The 18,833-nt window shown below is 37.7% G+C and overlaps 1 protein-coding gene across 1 annotated transcript; it reads right to left on the reverse strand.

Annotated features, from left to right (window-relative positions):
- Positions 1-4,730: 4,730 nt before the first annotated feature.
- LOC120626615 lies at positions 4,731-12,865 on the reverse strand. The gene is made up of 4 exons (XM_039894231.1): positions 12,752-12,865; positions 10,158-10,359; positions 8,429-8,518; positions 4,731-5,114 (listed from the first exon to the last, which is right to left on the reverse strand). The coding sequence occupies exons 2-4, from the start codon at positions 10,341-10,343 to the stop codon at positions 4,857-4,859; spliced, it is 534 nt and encodes a 177-aa protein (XP_039750165.1). The 5' UTR covers positions 10,344-10,359; positions 12,752-12,865; the 3' UTR covers positions 4,731-4,856.
- Between the last annotated feature and the right edge of the window lie 5,968 nt (positions 12,866-18,833).

Raw genomic sequence — 18,833 nt, forward strand, 5'->3', positions numbered from 1 at the left:
TAGAAATCATCCACGCGAGCATCCGCAAACATTGCCGACGCACTGCAGTGTCGAGGCTTCCTCAACACCGCTCTCAGCACATTGTTATATTGAACACGCAAGGCACTGTAGGTCCGCTGCCTGTAGTCCGTCCACAGACTGCACGTGTAGAATGACTGGCAGTAAGCCCTGAATAAGGTCAGCTTTACTTGCCCAGTACAGCGCGCAAATCTGCGGGCTAACATATTGCCTCGGACCGACAGAGCCCGGCGCTCTCGTTCCATGTCACTATCATCCCTCAGGCTGTCGGTTACTACATGACCGAGATACTTGAACTCAGTTACTTGCTTCAGGGGATTACCACATAATTGTATCTTTGGTTTAAAGCTGGATAGTTTGTTCTTTCCCCTGAAAACAAGGAACTCGCTTTTTTTGGCGTTATAACTGAGTCCATTCATCTCGGCATACTCCTCACAGAGTTGCAGCAACCTTTTAAGACCCCCAACTGAGGGGCTCAGTAGAACCATGTCGTCGGCGTAGCTAAGGTTATTCATGCGTATGCCATCTATTGAACACCCGACACCAGCTCCACCGAGCCTCTCAATCAGCTGGTTCACATACAAATTAAACAGCCTAGGGGACGTCAGCCCTCCCTGTCTCACTCCACACTCCATTTTATATGGGTCACTAAGTTCATTACCCCACCTAACCACATTAGTTTGGTTACCATACCAGTATTTAAACAATGAAATCAGTTCGGGTCTCAAAGCTGATTCCTTTTCGAGCTTATGCCACAAGACGTCGTAAGCTACTAGGTCAAATGCTTTGGATAGATCCAAAAAACAGGCATAAACAGGAGTTTTCCTGTCGGTATAGTACCGCACAGCTTGCTTGAGGCACAGGATTGCGCTTTCCGTAGAGAGTTCAGGCTGAAAGCCGAACTGAGCGTCGTGTATTTTAATTGATTTACTTAGCTGTGCATCCAGCAAACTGTCCAGCACCTTAGCCACTATCGTCGCCAGCGATATCGGCCTGTAGTTGGATCTATCCGCCGCATCACCTGTTCTGTTTTTGATAATGGGCACTACTACTGTCTTCATCATGGCTTCTGGCAGGTAACTGTGGTTAATACAAAGGTTGTAGAGCAATTTGAGGACTCTGGGAAGGTGCGAACCCGCATACCTTAAGTGCTCGATGCTCAGGCCATCGTGTCCCGGTGACTTTCCATGTTTCATACTCTTTAGTGCTCCCTTGACTTCAGTAAGCGTAAAACGCACCAAGACTTCCCTGTTAACCACGATGTCCTCAGCATCGTTGTTCGTAAAGGGTATTTTAAGAGGCTCCACTTTAAATTGCTCCCTAAACATATTAGCAATCTTTTGAGATCCGCTCACTCCACCTACTTCACTCGGAAGATTCGCCCTTGCATTCAGTCTATTGGTGTGCTGCCAGAACTTGCCGAAATGCTTAGTCTTATGCATTGGTAGGTCCAAAATTACCGGAATCATATTATAAAAGCGTATACTCAATCCCACTAATGACTTCTGCACCTTTCGCAGACGATAAGCGATATATTTAAAAACTTTATAATAACCTTAAAAAATTTTCTCACTTTAAAATTTTTCGGTTTTGTTTTATTTAGCAGTGAGAAGCAGTGTGGGAATATTGCGCTAAAATTCCACAATAGAACATTTTTATATAAATTCATATATATATATTCATCTTGCGCTTTTATAAAGTTATGTTAAGTTAAAAAAAAAAGTAATTTTATTATTATTTTATATTACCAAGTACTTATGGCAAAAGCCACCTCCCAATAGCAGTGGCGTTCCTAGGGTTCAAGCCCAGTTAGCTATAGGACAAATTTAGCTTGTCATGATCTCTAAGTCACCATTCTTGTTGTGCTAAATGACAATCAATACCAACAAGTCTTTGAAGAACACTACGATACGAATGTCAGCACGCGAATTATGATTGGAAATTGCGATTGATAATTGGTTGGAAAAAAAAGTTTCTATGCGCTGTTTGCCAAAATAAAAAAGTAATCATAGAACTCCAGTTTCTGTGAGTTCTGCTCTCCAGCCGCGTTCCAACCATTCTTTTCATTAGAAAAAAAATATGCAATACCAAAAAACAATTTATTAGAATGGGAGCATCAAACATAGTTCTACAGATCCATAGGATGTCTTTTATGGGCTTAGTATGAGAAATACACAAGTCTTTTGTAGGTTTCGGTGAAGTAAAAAGCTGTATTATTTTTTGATTCAATTATATTTTGATTTCGCCACAGAAACAATTTGCACACAATTTGAGCTCATATTTAACAATATTTACTTTAATTTATAAGAAAACAAACCAGTAAAATGCACTATTCAACTCAAAAAAACAATAATAAACTCCTAACTAATCAATAATAATGAATCTGTCAAGTGTCAACTAGTTGTAACACAAATAATAACACGCGTGAAGTTGTTTCAATTCGCTCGCTGGTCATCTTCACTAACTTCAACTCGCAATCTGGCATTTGATCTCCATACTAAATTATTAAATAATCTAGATTGTCTCTGCTAAATACATTGAAATTTCTATGAGAGAGAGCAGTAAAATAAAAGCCCCATATAAGCAAATGAGTGTGAGCGAGACAAAGCGTGACCTCCGATCGCGTACGAAGACACGCGAAGAGCGCGATCGTGATAGTTCGGCTGGTTGCTATCACAGAGTCTACCTGCCAGAGTAACGTAGTGCTTGCAGTAACGTAAGAGTATATTTTGACTATTTTGTTATTTTCATTTCGAAATAGTGGAGAAAAATTTAAAAGAGATATTTATTGTAACGCAAGCCCGTCTTTTCGGCTTGTAGTACCGCCACTGCTCGATAGATCCCATTGAATAAAAAAAATTGAGGCGCAAAGAAATCGATGATTCGAAAAGAACGATAGAAGAAAGAATCCCTTCAGTGTGCAATGGCCGGATTATTGTAGCATTTATGAAAAACTTCTCTTTTGATCTCTTATTTTTCCGATATTGCAATTTTTAACTGAAGTATTTAACCTGGTAGCTATTTTGAAAATTACTCGTTACCTCATCATCAACCCATGGAAGGTCACTTGAGGTCAAAGGTTTCCTTCCACAATGAGAATCTAGGTCGTTATCCACCACGCTAGCCCAGTGCGGATTGGTAGACTTCACACGCCGTTGATCACCTTATGGAGAACTCTCAGGCACGCATGCATGAGTTCCTCAGTATGCTTTCATTCACCGTTCGGTTTAAAGACATTTATTCGTAAAAGAAACAGTTTAATGAGAAATTAAAATTAACATAAAGAAGTGGTAATATATTGTCTAGTTAGTGTGACACAGTACCGTTAAAGCAAGTTATATTTTAATTCCTTAAATCAAAAACGCACATAACTCCGAAAAGTTACAGGTACGTGCCGGAGATCGAACTCGGATCCGCCAAAATGAAAGCCGAAGCCATATGGGCTATCACGGCTTGACTCGTGACGTGTCACAATTAACGTTAAGTTTATGTCATATAAAACTTACTTACTTAATACAAATAAGCTTTGGACCGCAACTTAATCTGCAAGGACTTGTTTCGTCAGCTCTATACACTACCTAGCTTATAACTATGCAAAATGACAAACCTTTATAAATAACACTGCACTAGCTTTTATAATTTTAAATTAATTTTGAAACTAAGCAACGTTATTGGTTTGGTATTGATAACGTAAGTGCTTTGTACTGACCATCACAGATTTATGTAACAAATGTTTGTCTCGCCATAACGTGATGAGGAAAAATATCGAATAATTAAAATTAATAGTATTTTTTTAAATGCGAGGAAGACCACAAAATTATAAAACAGGTTTACTATTAAGTTATGGTTCTCGAGGACAAGGCGAAGGTTAAGTCTGTATGTCGGCGGGTACTGTACCGTGTGTCTGTAGAATTGTATAATTAATACAAAAACATAGATCGTAACTCATCACGTGAATCCCTTGCGAGAAAAATAAAAAAGTAGGTACACCTACTTACAATTATTATACTGTATACTTATATTTAATTTATATTTTTTTTTATTCCACTACAAGTTAGCAGTTAGTTTTGAATGCAATCTCACCTCCTGATAAGTGATGATGCAGCCTAACGGGCTAGCCTGTTAGGGGTGTGGAAGTTATATTAAACCCGTATCCCTAATCGGTTTCTCCGCGACACTGCATCGCACGGATATGCTTAATCGCGGCATGACTTTGTCGATAACGTGGTAACGGCTGAACCAGACCAGAGAAATTTCAGAAATTATAAATTCCCAAATTATTTCGGAACGAAGCGTGCACTGCTGAAGGAAAACATTCTGCAAAACCAACTTCTCTGCTGCACCCAACTAATATCTAAATTCGACAGTGTTTGTTTATGTCCTTGTTTGTCCTTCCTTTACGCCCTTATTTTGCAACCGATTAACTTAATTTTGGCATAGAGTTAGTTGAAGGGATGGAAAGTAATATAGGCTTTTTAAAATTAACGCAGACGAACGCGAGCAATAGCTAGTATAATAATAATAATCTTCATTTATTTGCAAGAAAGTATGTACAATATCAAGATGTGACAATACCGTCTGTTTAGAGGGCATCACATTCTACTAAATAAATAGCGTGCAAATTTGGTTCATGAGAGATTAATTTCAAATTGGAAAAATTATTCAAAAATAAAAAAAACAACCTTAATTAAATGTCAAATTAGATTAAAATAAACACTACAAACACATGTAATAAAATTAAAAATATAAACTTTTTTCTTTGTTCATTGAAACTTTTTGTCATGGGTCGAACACTGAGCAACGTTTGTAATAGCACACATTGGCCCCCGTTCGATGGCTTATTCTTTTGCCGCCAGAACTTCAGTTTCGGAAATAATCCTTTCACATGACTTCTTCTTGTCATTCTCATCATTGGTGTTAATTTTGAACTGAATAGGACTTGAAAGTGGGCCCTCAGAGGTCTTCGTGAATGCCAACATGCGCACGTGGTACCACACCTCCGGGTCGATGTATGGCACTGATAATGATACTTCATCTGGTTTCACGATGTACTCGTTTTCCGGTAACTCTTGAGGTACTGTGGTGCGATTGAATTTCTGCAACACAGATATACGAGTTCAGTCGGAAAGGGAGCAGATAACTTTCGTCCAATGGTTGGAAAATAAGGATATAACACCGAGATAAAAAAACTCGGAACCCTGACATTAATCCGATCTAAGGACCCTACTGAACCAAACTGAACTGAGTCTTGCAGTATTCCTTAACTTAACAGGTACCTGAATACCTAATGCCATGGTACAGCACAGAGCTGAGCAGGTAGCCCATGTACAACAAAGACGCAACGTACTTGTAAGTTTTAATATTACGTACTAGATTAGCTCTGCGGCCGGCGTAAATAAGGTGACGCAGCGTACGTAAGAAACGTTGATCCAAGTCAATAAATGGATGGGAATCTTTAGAAGATTGAAAAATAATTTTGTATCTAAATAAACTAACAAAGTATGTTTTTTTTTTTTTTAAAGTATATAGACAAGTGCTTGACTGCAATCACACCTGATGGTAAATGATGATGCAGCCTAAGATGAAGCGCGCTTGCCTAGAAGATGCCTATTCACTCTTGATTTGAAGGTACCCAGATTATAGGTATCAGGGAAGACGGAAGATGGGAGGGCATTCCAGGCCTTTGCGGTGCGGATCAGAAAGGAAGAAGCAAAACGCTTCGTACGTGTTGATGGTATTTCAACCACGTAACGGTGCAGATTCTTTCGGTGCCTCGCAGTTCGATGGTAGAAAGGAGATGGTTTGACCAAATCGAATAGCTCCTGAGCACACTCTCCGAAATGTATCTTGTAGAAAACAGCCAGACAAGCAACCTTGCGCCGGTGTTCAAGGCTTTGAAGTCTACTGACTACAAGGTCGTTGCCAATGAGTCTCCTAGCACGACGATCCACCGAATCCAAAGCATCGAGCTGGTACTTGGCAGAGCCATCCCATAAATGGCTGCAGTACTCCATGCACGACCGAACCTGAGCTTGGTACAGGGTTAGAAGCTGTTCTGGCGTGAAGTAGCGCTTAACTTTGTTGAGGATGCCAAGTTTTTTGCCAGCAGTTTTAGCTTTGGACTCGATGCATTGTCCAAAGCTTAGATTGGACGAAATGCTGATACCTAGGAGCTCAATACTATTCGTGATTGGCACAGATACATTTCGGAAAGTCGGAGTTAGGGGGAACGGACTCCGTTTGGCGGAAAACAAACACGCTTGGGTTTTGGAAGCATTAAACTGTACCAGATTAGTGTCACCCCAATCGGACACCTCGCTTAAGGCCAGATTAACGCGTTCCACCAAGGCCTCTCTGAGCACAAGAGTTTCGTCTCCACTAGCTCGTGGACTGGACATGTATCTAGCCGTCACAGTGCTGTCATCTGCATACCCAAAGATGCCGGGTTTTAACAGATCATTTATATGCAGCAGGAAGAGCGTAGCGGAAAGAACCGATCCCTGAGGGACACCAGCGTTGATGGCCATTAGGTCAGACGAGGACCCATCGACGACAACCCGAAAAAATCGTCCACTCAAGAAATCAGCGATCCAGTTGCAAAAACTAATGGGTAACCCGTAGGCTGGAAGCTTGTGCAGAAGACTTTCATGCCAGACACGATCAAAAGCTTTCGATACATCGAGTGAAACGGCGAGCGCTTCACCGTGCTTATCCATGGCTTCACCCCAGATGTGCGTGGCATACACTAAAAGATCCCCTGTTGACCGATTTCGTCGAAAACCGTACTGACGGTCTGACAGGAGTTCGTTGTTTTCTAGGTATGCCAGAAGTCTGTTATTAAGTACACGCTCCAGACTTTTACATAATAAAGAGGTGATAGCAATTGGTCTGTAGTTAGATGGGTCGGCACGGCTACCCTTTTTTGGAACAGGTTGCACGTTGGCAATCTTCCAAGCTTTCGGGACCTGAGTGGTTTTAAGGGAGAGGCGGTATAAACGTGTTAGAATAGGAGACAATTCGGGAGCACAGGTTTTAAGAACCACTGCTGGAATTCCGTCTGGACCACTGGCTGTGAATAATCACATCCAGATTGCGGAGCACTTTTAAAACCTCACACTGTCGAATGCGTATCTCTGGCATGACAGAGTCACAATAAGGTATGGTTGGTGGTGAGGCACTTCCTGAATCTAGCTGTGAATTAGCTGCAAACAGAGATCCTAAGAGGTTAGCTTTATCTGTTGCAGTAAAAGCCAGAGACCCGTCAGGTTTCAAAAGGGGTGGCAGCGAAGGACGGCAAAAATTCGTTTCGATGGACTTCGAAAGGGACCAAAAAGCTTTACTACCACGTGGATAAGAAGCTAATTTTGCCCCGATACGTATGGTGCGACTAAAACGAGCTCTTTTTAGTACCTTCTTGTAGGACTTGGCGGCTAAGTTAAAAGCTCTCTTCTTGGCGGTGATATCCGGAGCTTTTTTTGAACGGGCTTCAGCCCACGCTGCAAACGCTGTATCTTTATGTGCCTCGGCTTGGGCACACTCAGCGTTATACCACCGTGGAACCCTGCCATCGAGTGATACGTGAGCGAATGGAATAAAGTATTCCATGGCTTGCATTATGACCTCCGATAAAGCTTTTTCACTGCTCGACGGATCATTAGACGAGAAGCATACTTGCCGCCAAGGAAAAGATGCAAAAAAATGCCGCATCTCGTCCCAATCTGCTGACTTGTATCGCCACACCCGTCTGATTCCAGTAGAACCGGAGTCCAGGGGGTGATAGTTTGACACTGACCTAACCAAACAGTGATCAGAAGTGCCCAAGGGAGCTCTAACTGATACTGAAAAACGGTCTGGGTCGGTAGTCAGCAGAAGGTCTAGGCAATTAGGTGTGTGGCCGTCAATATCAGGTACCCGTGTTGCCTCTGTTGTTGATGTTTAACGTTAAAAGAATAATCGTAATAATAAAATAATAATAAATAAATATACTATGACAATACACACATCGCCATCTAGCCCCGAAGTAAGCGTAGCTTGTGTTATGGGTACTAAGATGACTGAAGAATAATTATATAAATAATATACATAAATACTTATAATATATAGATAAACACCCAGACACTGAAAAACATTCATGTTCATCACACAAACATTGTCCAGTAGTTGGAATGAAACCCACTGCCTTGGCTCAGAAAGCAGGGTCGCTGCCCAGTGCGCCAATCAGCCGAAATAGCATTGTTAGTTTATTTATATGCTATATAATATAGCCAAAATAATTTCTAACATTTTTTTATTTAGACCTAGAACTGAAGTCCTGATAAATGGTTTGGTTTCTTATGCCTTAAATTTTTTTTGGTTTTTTGTGTTATAAAAGTTACTCGAAAAACGTAGAAACAAATTGCTACAGCCTTACCAAATGTTCTGACTTCACGACCTCAAATATTTTATTATCTTTATGATGCTTATAAGTTCTTATTTCACAAGGTGTTCTCCATACTTTGATCTGGGAAAAAAGAAAATATAGATTATGTCCCTCATTGATTAATGATGTCACACTGACTCAAACTTCACTGGTATGCATTTAGTGTCTTTAACATGCATTAAGAGTCATGAAAATTAAGCCTAATTTGCTATACTCCTAATAGATCGCTACTAAGCGATAAGGCCGCCTTTTGTAGTCTACTTTTATTTTTATGTTTTTTTTTTTTGTATTATACAATGTGGTGTACAAATAAAGAGTTATAATATACTCCGCGGAAAGCAGGAGAATCCGTACGGTGTAATTTATAATTTCTTCAATCCTTATACTCCACACTAAACGTGCGTAGTATCATCGGCAATGTACCCTACGCACGTTTCGCCCCGCATCCTCAGGAGATGTTGACTTTACAATGAATAATTGTTAAGAAATTATAAATTACACCATACAGATTCTCCTGCTTTTCGCGGAGTATAGCAAATTAGGCTTAATTTTTATGATATATCATGGATATCCGCAAAGCAACGCCCGCTTCTATCCAATATTAATGCATTACGAGTATTTAAATAGCCTGTGATTACCAAATAATATCACTCTCTGTGTTCTAATAGTTAGCATATATATTTAGAAAGGCTTTCAGACCAGCAGCCGACTATTATTTATTGTTATCAAATAGACAATGATGTTAACCGACTACACATAAGGGCAGTAAGAAGATGTGTTGACACCCGTGTCTTCTACGGGTGAAACCATAAGATGCAGCTAGCAATTAAACAAAATTGACGAATATTAATAAAAATCCATACTAAAATTAAAAGTTTGTTTATTTGTTCTTTGTTACTTGACTTTTGGCAAAGAGTTAATCGAAAATACAGAGTTTAACATAGGCTACTTTTCATTCCTTAAAAATACACAGTTCCCACGAGATACGTTATAACGCGAACAAACAACGGGGGTTACAGCTAGTGATATAAATGTGAAAGTGTTTGTCCTTCCTTAACACTCTATCTAAGCAACCACCAACCTGATTTTTGCGTTAAGTTCGTAAAAAGAACGGGACAGTAACAAAGGTTAATTTTAAGGATAAACATAAAACTCTCAAGGGTGGTTTACAGGAACATTCGTTTTTATCGACCTTTCTTCACGTAGTAATAACGCGGGCGCTGCTATGATATATTTCATCATATTAACCCATTATCGGCCCACTACAAGGCACGGGTCTCCTCCCCAAAATGACAAGGGGTTAAGGCCAGCGTCCACCATGCTGGCCCAGTGCGGATTGGTGGACATCACATACCCTTGAGAACATTATGTAGCAACATCATGCCGCCTTTGAATTTAAGAAAAATAAAAATGCGCAATTTTTATTTTTCTGTTTTTACTGTTTCCAATATTTATCATTTTTAGCCCTTAATTGTGTGCAATATAAAATGTATCCATCTATCTGTCTATTATGTAGAACTCTCAGGCATGCAGGTTTCCTCACGATGTTTTCCTTCACCGTCGAAGCAAGTGATATTTTTAATTACTTAAAACGCACATAATTTAAAAAGTTCGAGGTGTGTGCTGGGATTCGAACTCGGCCCCCCGAAAGTAAATTGAAGCTTAATTCCTATCCACTGCGCTGTCACTGCTTATAATATCTTTTAATAAATAAAATTACCTTTATTCCAATGATGGGATCAGTGTCATTCTTAACTTCTATAGGAAACCATCTGATTCTGAACCCGGAAGGGTCCAGTATACGAAAATGTCCGACTGTGATTTCTGGAATACCCTCAGCTGTACTGCCGCCAAGCAGACCTTGTATCATCACCGCAATTAGCAGCAAGTATGTTTGAATTAACATCTTGATGTGTATATTTCTGAAAAAAAAAACCAACTACAGAGATTCTTGCCGGCTCTTCTAAGTACAATCTACTTTCCCGGTAGAGTAACTACAAAGTAAGCGGACGTGTGACGGCCGATTGGCGCAGTGGGCAGCGACCCTGCTTTCTGAGTCCAAGGCCGTTGGTTCGATTCCCACTACTGGACAATACTTGTGTGATGAACATGAATGTTTTTCAGTGTCTGGGTATTTGTCTATATATAAGTATTTATGTATATTATTCATATAATTATACATCAGTCATCTTAGTACCCATAACACAAGCTATGCTTACTTTGGGGCTAGATGGCGATGTGTGTATTGTCGTAGTATATAAAAAAGCCCACTTGAAATAATTCAATCTTGAAGTGTTGTATTTCTGAAAAAGTCATTTGAAAGAAGACTCCGGTGAGCGAAGTGAAGATAAAGTGTAGACACTTTTGTTACTCCTACTTTTGGGTATCGGCTTGGTGCCTAAACGTAGTATAACGTTGGAAAAGTAACGCAGTGTTTGGCTACCTTCTGACATTTTATCTGTTGCACGTTTCAAATCAGTTTTATTTGATAAACTTTTGGATAGACTTCATTGTCATATCAATGACTACCTAAATGGAAAATTAATCTAATTATGGACATTCATGAATTCATTTTATTTATTAAGAATTAATTTTTTATTTAATCTGATATTTTCATTTCCTTTTTTTTTGCTTTTTTACTTTTAATTAATTATTAAAATGTGACTTGTTATATAATTTAGAAAATTTACATAATCATTAACTAATATTTTTTGCACGCCAATCTTGGCAGGATATGTGATACTTATAAAATTTAATTAACACCTATGTAAACACGTTGAATGTACCATATTCAAGCAAAATAAAAAATTGATTCATTGACTGATTGATTGACCCTACCGACAAAGACGTGCTGTTAAGCGATTTAGTGTTCCATGGGAATGATTACATTACTCCCTTACTGGTTAGCCCGCTACCATCTTAGACTGAATCATCACTCAGCACCAGGTGGGATTGAAGTCAAGGGCTAACTTGTAGTGGATAAAAAAAAATCGAGAGGTCCTTTCAGTTGAAATCTAGACCCAAAGTAAGCGTAGCTTGTGTTATGGGTACTAAGATGCCTGATGAATATTTTTATGAATTATATACATAAATACTTAGAAATTACACAGACATTGAAAAACATTCATGCTCATTACACAAACTTTTTCAGTAATGGGAATCGAACCCACGGCATTGGGCTCAGAAAGCAGGGTCGCTGCAAACTGCGCCAATCGGCCGTCGAGAAGGAGAAGGGTCCAAGTGCGTATTGGTAGATTCAACAGGACTTTTAGAACATTATGAAGAATTGTCAGCAATGCAGGTTTCTTTACGACATTTTCCTTCACCGTGATATTTCATAGTTTAAAACGTACATAGGTAATTCCGCGAAGATCGAGTGGAGTGCCCTTTTTGTGAATTATCTCTTTTTGTATCACATATTATATTTTTGAAAGAAGCGGCGATAGCGCATTGGGTTCTTACCCAATGACACAAGTGAAGTCCCTGAGAGTTCTACATAATGTTCTCAAAGCTGTGTGGAGTCCACCAATCCGCACTGGGCCAGCGTGTTGGACTACGGCCTTAACCCCTCCTATTTGTGGGAGGAGACCCGTGCTCTGTAGTGGGCCGAGGATGATGATCATTTTATTTTTGTATTATGCATTTATATTTATAAAGAACTTCTGTTCTACAACTTTTTTTCTAAGACAAACATCTTTAGATAAATAGCTATACAAAGTTGTCATAAAAAATACACATCAGGGCCTGGAATGGGGCCAAGGCAGCAAAAAGGTTATGGCCCTAGATACGAGCAATATTGAAACAATAATTAAAATCTTATATTATATAGAAACGCACACTTTTAAATAGGTACTGTTTCAAGTCAGATATATTTATATAAAGATAATAATAAAAACACACACCATAGAATAAAGAACATACTGAAACCGTGTACACGCCTAAAATTGAAAAATCAAAACCTCTTTACTTTAGTAGTGTTTCTCAAACAGGCGGTTAGTCACTTCTATCCATTCAGCACTACGACAGTAATTATTTTACCTGTAATTTTCTAAACGTTTAACATTAAATGAGGAAAATGGGAGAAGTTTTAGAGCTAGCAACTTTTCGCGGGTGTAAAGTGAAGCAAGGGGCGTTTTCACTGTTTTTTAACACAATGCACTGCATGCAATAATAGCTAAGTGATAGTGCTATAGGTTATTACAGTATTTCTCGAAATGCTTGTTCGAGAAACACTACTAAAGTGGAGTGGTTTTTGATGCTTGAATATTAGTCGTATACACGGTTTCTGTATGGTGTTAATTCTGTTAATATTACCTTTGATGATCCCGGTTAAGCTTTTAATGGAGCTGATTTGTATATGTAATCGCCACAATACCGCAACCATTCACACACGGTTATAAACACGGGTGTCGTTAACATGTAACAGATACAAACTGGTTATAAAAGTAATAAGACATAACTTATTATCGGTGTGCGATAAGGAAAACGGCATACTTATTATGATGTTTACAAATAAACCAGTGGAGTACAAAATGTTTCAACACAAAGAGTGATTTGTAAGAATATTGTTTACGACCTCCATGGCCCAGTTTTGAGCGCTGTGGTTTTATAAGTGAGAGCTCCTAGGTTCGTTCGAGCTGGGGTAATTTGTCTATTTTTTTTTAATTTTTAAGTAAACCTTCTTTAGAATCGTTGTGATTTCAAACTCGACGAAACGAAATTTTGCCGATGATACATCACTGACTTTTAAAATAAATCGACGTGAACTAGCTTTTGACGACGTAAACAACTCTCTCGCTAAAGTGGTACAGTGGTTTGAAGCTAATAATTTGGTTCTTAACGGAAAAAAAACCAAGTGTATAAAATTCACTTTACCTAATGTTAAACACGTGAAAACCACTGTACTACTTAATAATGAGGAACTGAAACTGGAGGATAAGACAGTTTTTCTAGGAATAACGTTAGATTCTAAACTTCAATGGGGCCCTCATGTAAATAATTTATCGAACAGGCTTAGTTCTGCTGCCTATGCGGTAAAGAAGATACGCCATATGACCGACGTAGAAACTGCTAGACTGGTATATTTTAGTTACTTTCACAGCATTATGTCATATGGAATTTTACTTTGGGGTAATGCTGCTGATATTAGCACTATTTTCGTGCTGCAGAAGAGGGCTGTTCGTTCTATCTACAAAATGGGTCCGAGAGAGTCATTGAGAGATAAATTTAAAGATTTTAAAATAATGACAGTGTATAGTCAGTACATATTTGAAAATTTAATGTACGTCCATAAAAACATTTCTAAATTTAAGAAAAAATGTGACTGCAATAATTTAAACATTAGAAGTAAGAATAAACTTACAGTGCAATATACTAGGTTACATAAAATTCATAATTCGTTTAAAGGAAATTGCATACAATTCTACAATAAACTACCAATTGACATCTTGGAGATGTCTCTTAAAAAGTTCAAAGTTTGTATTAAACGTAAGCTTATAGAAAAGTCCTTTTATAGTATAAAGGACTACGTAAACGATAAAAAAGCTTGGGTGTAAATTATTGCTCTAACCAGGTTGCTCTTCTAATAATTTAAAATTACATTGTGAGATGGCGATAACAAAAAAAAAAAAAAAAAAACACCCGGCTAAGTTTGTTGTGGGCTTCTTCTTAGACCGGGACGCGTTTGGAACCCTCGTAGCTTTAGTTTTAAGTTTACGAATGTGGTTATCGCCATCATCTCACTACCGTGTAATTCTTATGTACGCATCAAAAGTGCCACCTGTGGGCCTACTTGAATAAAGATATTTTTGACTTTGACTTTGACTTTGAAAAAATAGGTCCATTGAGACACAAACACATACATGTATAGGACAGAGTGAGATAGAAAACATTATACATTTTTTTACCTATTCTAGTAACCATGGAAACTAAATAATAAACCTTACATTTATACTAACAGTTCTGATACTCTACATCCACCTCAATCTCTCGTAGGCTACTTTTCAGGACTACACTTCTGCCGTGTGTGAATAAATTGCAAAGGATTTTTTATTTTTTTATTTATTTATTTATTTAGCAAAAAATACACCCCGTAAAGACATTACAGTAGCCCAATTCGTCTCCCCGGGGCTATAAAAAGAGTTCAACACGTACTAATAATTACAAAAAAAAAACAAATAGCAATATAAAATTAAGAATTAAAAAAACAATAACAATAACCATAAATTCAAAAATAATAGAAACAATACACTCAGACTCTAAAAAATATAATAAAGCAATTAAATATCCCTTGCTTTTCTGTTGACGGAAAATATCGTCAGGTAACCGGCTTACCTGAGATTTATAATCCACAGAAATCCGCACCTGGCCAGCCTGGTGAACTACGGCCTAAGCCTTCGTGCTAATAGGAGATCCGTGCCCTGGAGTGGGCCAGTAATCACTTATCACCAGCTGAGTTTGCAGTGAAGGGCTAACTTAAGGTGGAATAAAAAAAAAAACATTATTTTATTATTTAATTGCTTGAAGCAGTTATCAATGATCGTATCATCATTAGTGAACCTCCCTCTTATTGGTCGGTTAACAACGTATTATTGGAGCCCAAATAGAACTAAACTTCAAATCTTAATTACTTCCCCCTTATTTGAAATGCAAAATTAAAAGTAGGAAACTCGTAACATTGTAAGGGCGTGTTTACACTGGAGCGCAAAAGGTACAGATTTGTAAGGATGTAAATCAAACTGAATGTTTTATTAAACACTCAGTGCTGGGTATTCAAATTAAGTGGCGGTGTCGATGCTAAGTTTGTATGGAACAGGACTATATTATTGTTTTGATGATTATTTACGCCTTGTTTTTAATGTGTCGTTCTTTAATTTTTTTTACAATTCTCCAGGTGTCATAGTCTGACGCAGTCTTGTAAAACGTCAAAAATAGTTTTAATTGGTATAATGTAGTTGAAAAAAATCAACGGCTGAGTTTTTTGCCGGCTGATTCGTAATAGAATCTGCTTTTCGAAGCAGTTGCTAGAGTCGGTGAAAACGGAACTACGAACCCTACTTGAAATATATGAATATAAAATTGGTATTTTTGAAATTCTATATGTGATACTTTTTATTTTAGCTTAAAACTGTAAATGCTATGGGCGATGTGGGCTAATAAAGGTAAGAAGAAAGCAGGATTGACTTAAGTTTTGGCAAGTTAGAAATTATTGAATTGGGTTGGTTAAACAACTTGTAACACAAAACACGTTTGTAAACTCCAAAACACGTTAATTGTGTCCGGTATAAACAAGTACCTTTTCTCGTAACACAAGTTATCATAGTGAGTTATTTAAGCACGCTTTTATGCAAAGAAAATTATTACACTGTGTCTAGTCCATAAGGAGTATCTTGTTGTAAACATCTTCGATATAAAATAGAGGTTTATAAATTTAAATTTTAAATAGTAAGGTTACATGATAATTTTAATGAAACGCCTTTTCCACATTTAGTTATCATTCAAGATTTCCACCTCTGCTTTTCTGCTCGCAATATTTACCCGTTACTTTCTGTAAATATTCCCGCGAACCTTTCGAATATAACTCGTACAAGAAAATTAAGCTTGTTTAATTATCTACCTACCTCGTGTGTACACAGCCTTAGCGAAACTCGATTTTACTTGGCGTGCTCTTCTTCAGTTGCAAAGTCAAGTAATAATGGCAATTTATGATGTTAAATTATAACCATGTAATTGGGGAGCAATAAAATAATATAATTAGGATGCAAAATTAAAGATTAAAAAGAAAATATTAACAGTTATTATGCTACTGTATTCGTCGCGTGCGCATGTTTTTCAAAACGATTTATTATTCAGTGCGTTTAATCGTTGTTCGTTTCATTTTTTACCTCTGCCATAAACCTCAACGTCAGTGGTTTCTTAGTCCTCAACGCAAAAACAAGAGGGTTTCATAGGCTTGACGTGTGTATGTGTGTATGTGTGTGTGTGTGTGTGTGTGTGTGTGTGTGTGTATGTCTTTGGCATCGTGGCTCCCGAATGGATGAACTGATTTTGATTCTGTTTTTATTTTGTTTGAAGGGTGAACTAGCCAGCTATATTTGCTTCCTTAGCTTATCGGTTCAAAATGGCCGCGGTCACAAAATGGTGGATTAAATATACAATTTTCACAACTTAATATGGGTATTAAGAAATTAAAGGACTTGACAACTTGGACTTGACTTTAAAAAAAAAAAAACATATTGGCGTGGTGGGTTCAAAAAGGAACAGGATAAGCAGTAAGTAATAAGCAATAAATAAACTATACTTTACTATCTTATTTTTCCTCCGTAATATTTACTCAATTTCCCACTTAATTTGTATTATTTATTATCCACGGTCATTAATAACAAGTACCAGGCGAGCAGAACTCGAGCGGAGCAAACTTCGTATCTCGCTTCCGTTAACTACTGAAAGATGGTAATGAAGCGCACTCACCTTTCTGTACCCATCTCTTTCCCTCGTGCACAATTCTCCATAAGGCCATCCCCCTCTACCGCTGTCATCGCCACAACGGCCGATCCAGACGGTGACAAGAAATTAATTAGGGGAAGCCGGGGAAAATAATGGTACGCCGTGATTTTTAAATGAAATTTATTTTCTTCACTTCATTTATTTTCCGGGTGACATGACACTTTGGAAATTATTAGACATTGGAAGCGGCTTACTTTCGCAAGGTAAGGTTTCAGATTGTTTTCTTTTAAAAGAGTTTAAAATTTTGCTTAACTTTACTCCTTAAAATATTGAAATTATAGTGCTATGCTTTCCGTAGCGTTCCATTTTCGTTCCTAATAGAGTACCTACGAGTATGTTATGTTATTGTTGTCATTTATAATGCGATGGACGTTAGGGTCTTAAGGTGCTGGAATGGCGACCCCGCACCGGTAAACGCAGCGTAGGTCAGCCCCCAACGAGGTGGACAGATGACATCAGGCGAGTCGCTGGGAGTCGCTGGAGGCAAGCGGCCAAGGACCGTGTATTGTGGAACTCCCTACAAAAGACCTATTTCCAGCAGTGGACGTCGATTGGTTGACATTATGATGATGATGAATAATCACCGCATGAGCAATTGAAAGTTGGTTTCCTAAACACCTGCAAATTTAGAGTCATGGGTCTAAATTCTATATCCCAAACTACTTACCTTAAAAATTCGAAGTTTCCTACCATACTGCTAGCTATAGCAGTATACAAATTATAACCGATTTAAATAATTATTTTTGTACTATAGAGGTTATATTATGTGTTTAATTTTGCCCAAACTTTGTGTAGATCTGAATGTGGTTGGAGATAGAGGACAGAACTCCTCAGCGGACTTCTAATTTAAGGCTTAGCGATACTGAATACTTCAATTTTTTTTAGAACTACAACTTTATTAACGCCACATCAAAAAACAAAATCAAACGCAGACGAAGTCGCGGACAACAGCTAGTCACTTACATTAACGTTCTTGATTACGTTCTTTTAAAGCATTTTATAAAAAAAAATTACTGGCACCGTGGCCTCTTAGATGCTTTATCTGAAAGCGCTGTTTAATAAACTAATAAATAGTAGCGTTGGTAAGTTTTAAAATATATATTCCGCTGTCATCAGCCATTTTTATTTGTTTGGTACTAAGAATTTGTATTGTATTATTATAGTTCAAACATATTATTGCATCACTTGGGAACATTTTTAAATTGTCTTGTTTGAAAAACAAACTTATATCTAATAATTAAGTATCATTACATTGCAAAGAGTATATAATAGAAATAATATTATTATGTATTAATAACTATCAATCTATATATATAAAAGAGAAAGTGTGCGGGTATGTTCCGTATAGGCTCCGAAACGGCTGGACCGATTTCAATAAAACTTTCAGGGAATCTCCGTATAAACCTGGCGAGTAATCCTGTAAAGTTTGGTGACGATCGGAGCACTCCTATTTTTGAACTGTCAAACTGTCAAATGCAGCTCTTATTTACTATGATGATATTCTATTGTTGGGTGTACTTGGGTGTAGATAATGATCTTCAACCGCTCGAGAAGAGAATAGAAGAGGATAAATACGGAGAGAAATAAATGATTTAATATATTATGAGACTTAAATTAAAAATTTAATTAGATAGTTTAGATATAAATTAGGTTTTATCTGCAACCTCTTCCATATGGAAGAAGTTAGAAGTTTACTATTAAATTTCAGTTAAAAAATAACCACAATCCGTTACTATGTTCGTGCGTAAAATAAGGAAAAAACCCATTTCAGTTTCGCATCTTGGTGTTACGATAGTGTAAAGAATTAATTTAATAGATATATTACTATTAGCTTAATGGTATAAGGTGTAACACGCGCTATTAAGATAAACAATGATAAATTTCGGTGTGA

This window comes from Pararge aegeria, chromosome 9 (assembly GCF_905163445.1).
Source record: "Pararge aegeria chromosome 9, ilParAegt1.1, whole genome shotgun sequence".
In the NCBI taxonomy this organism is placed as follows: Eukaryota; Metazoa; Arthropoda; class Insecta; order Lepidoptera; family Nymphalidae; genus Pararge; species Pararge aegeria.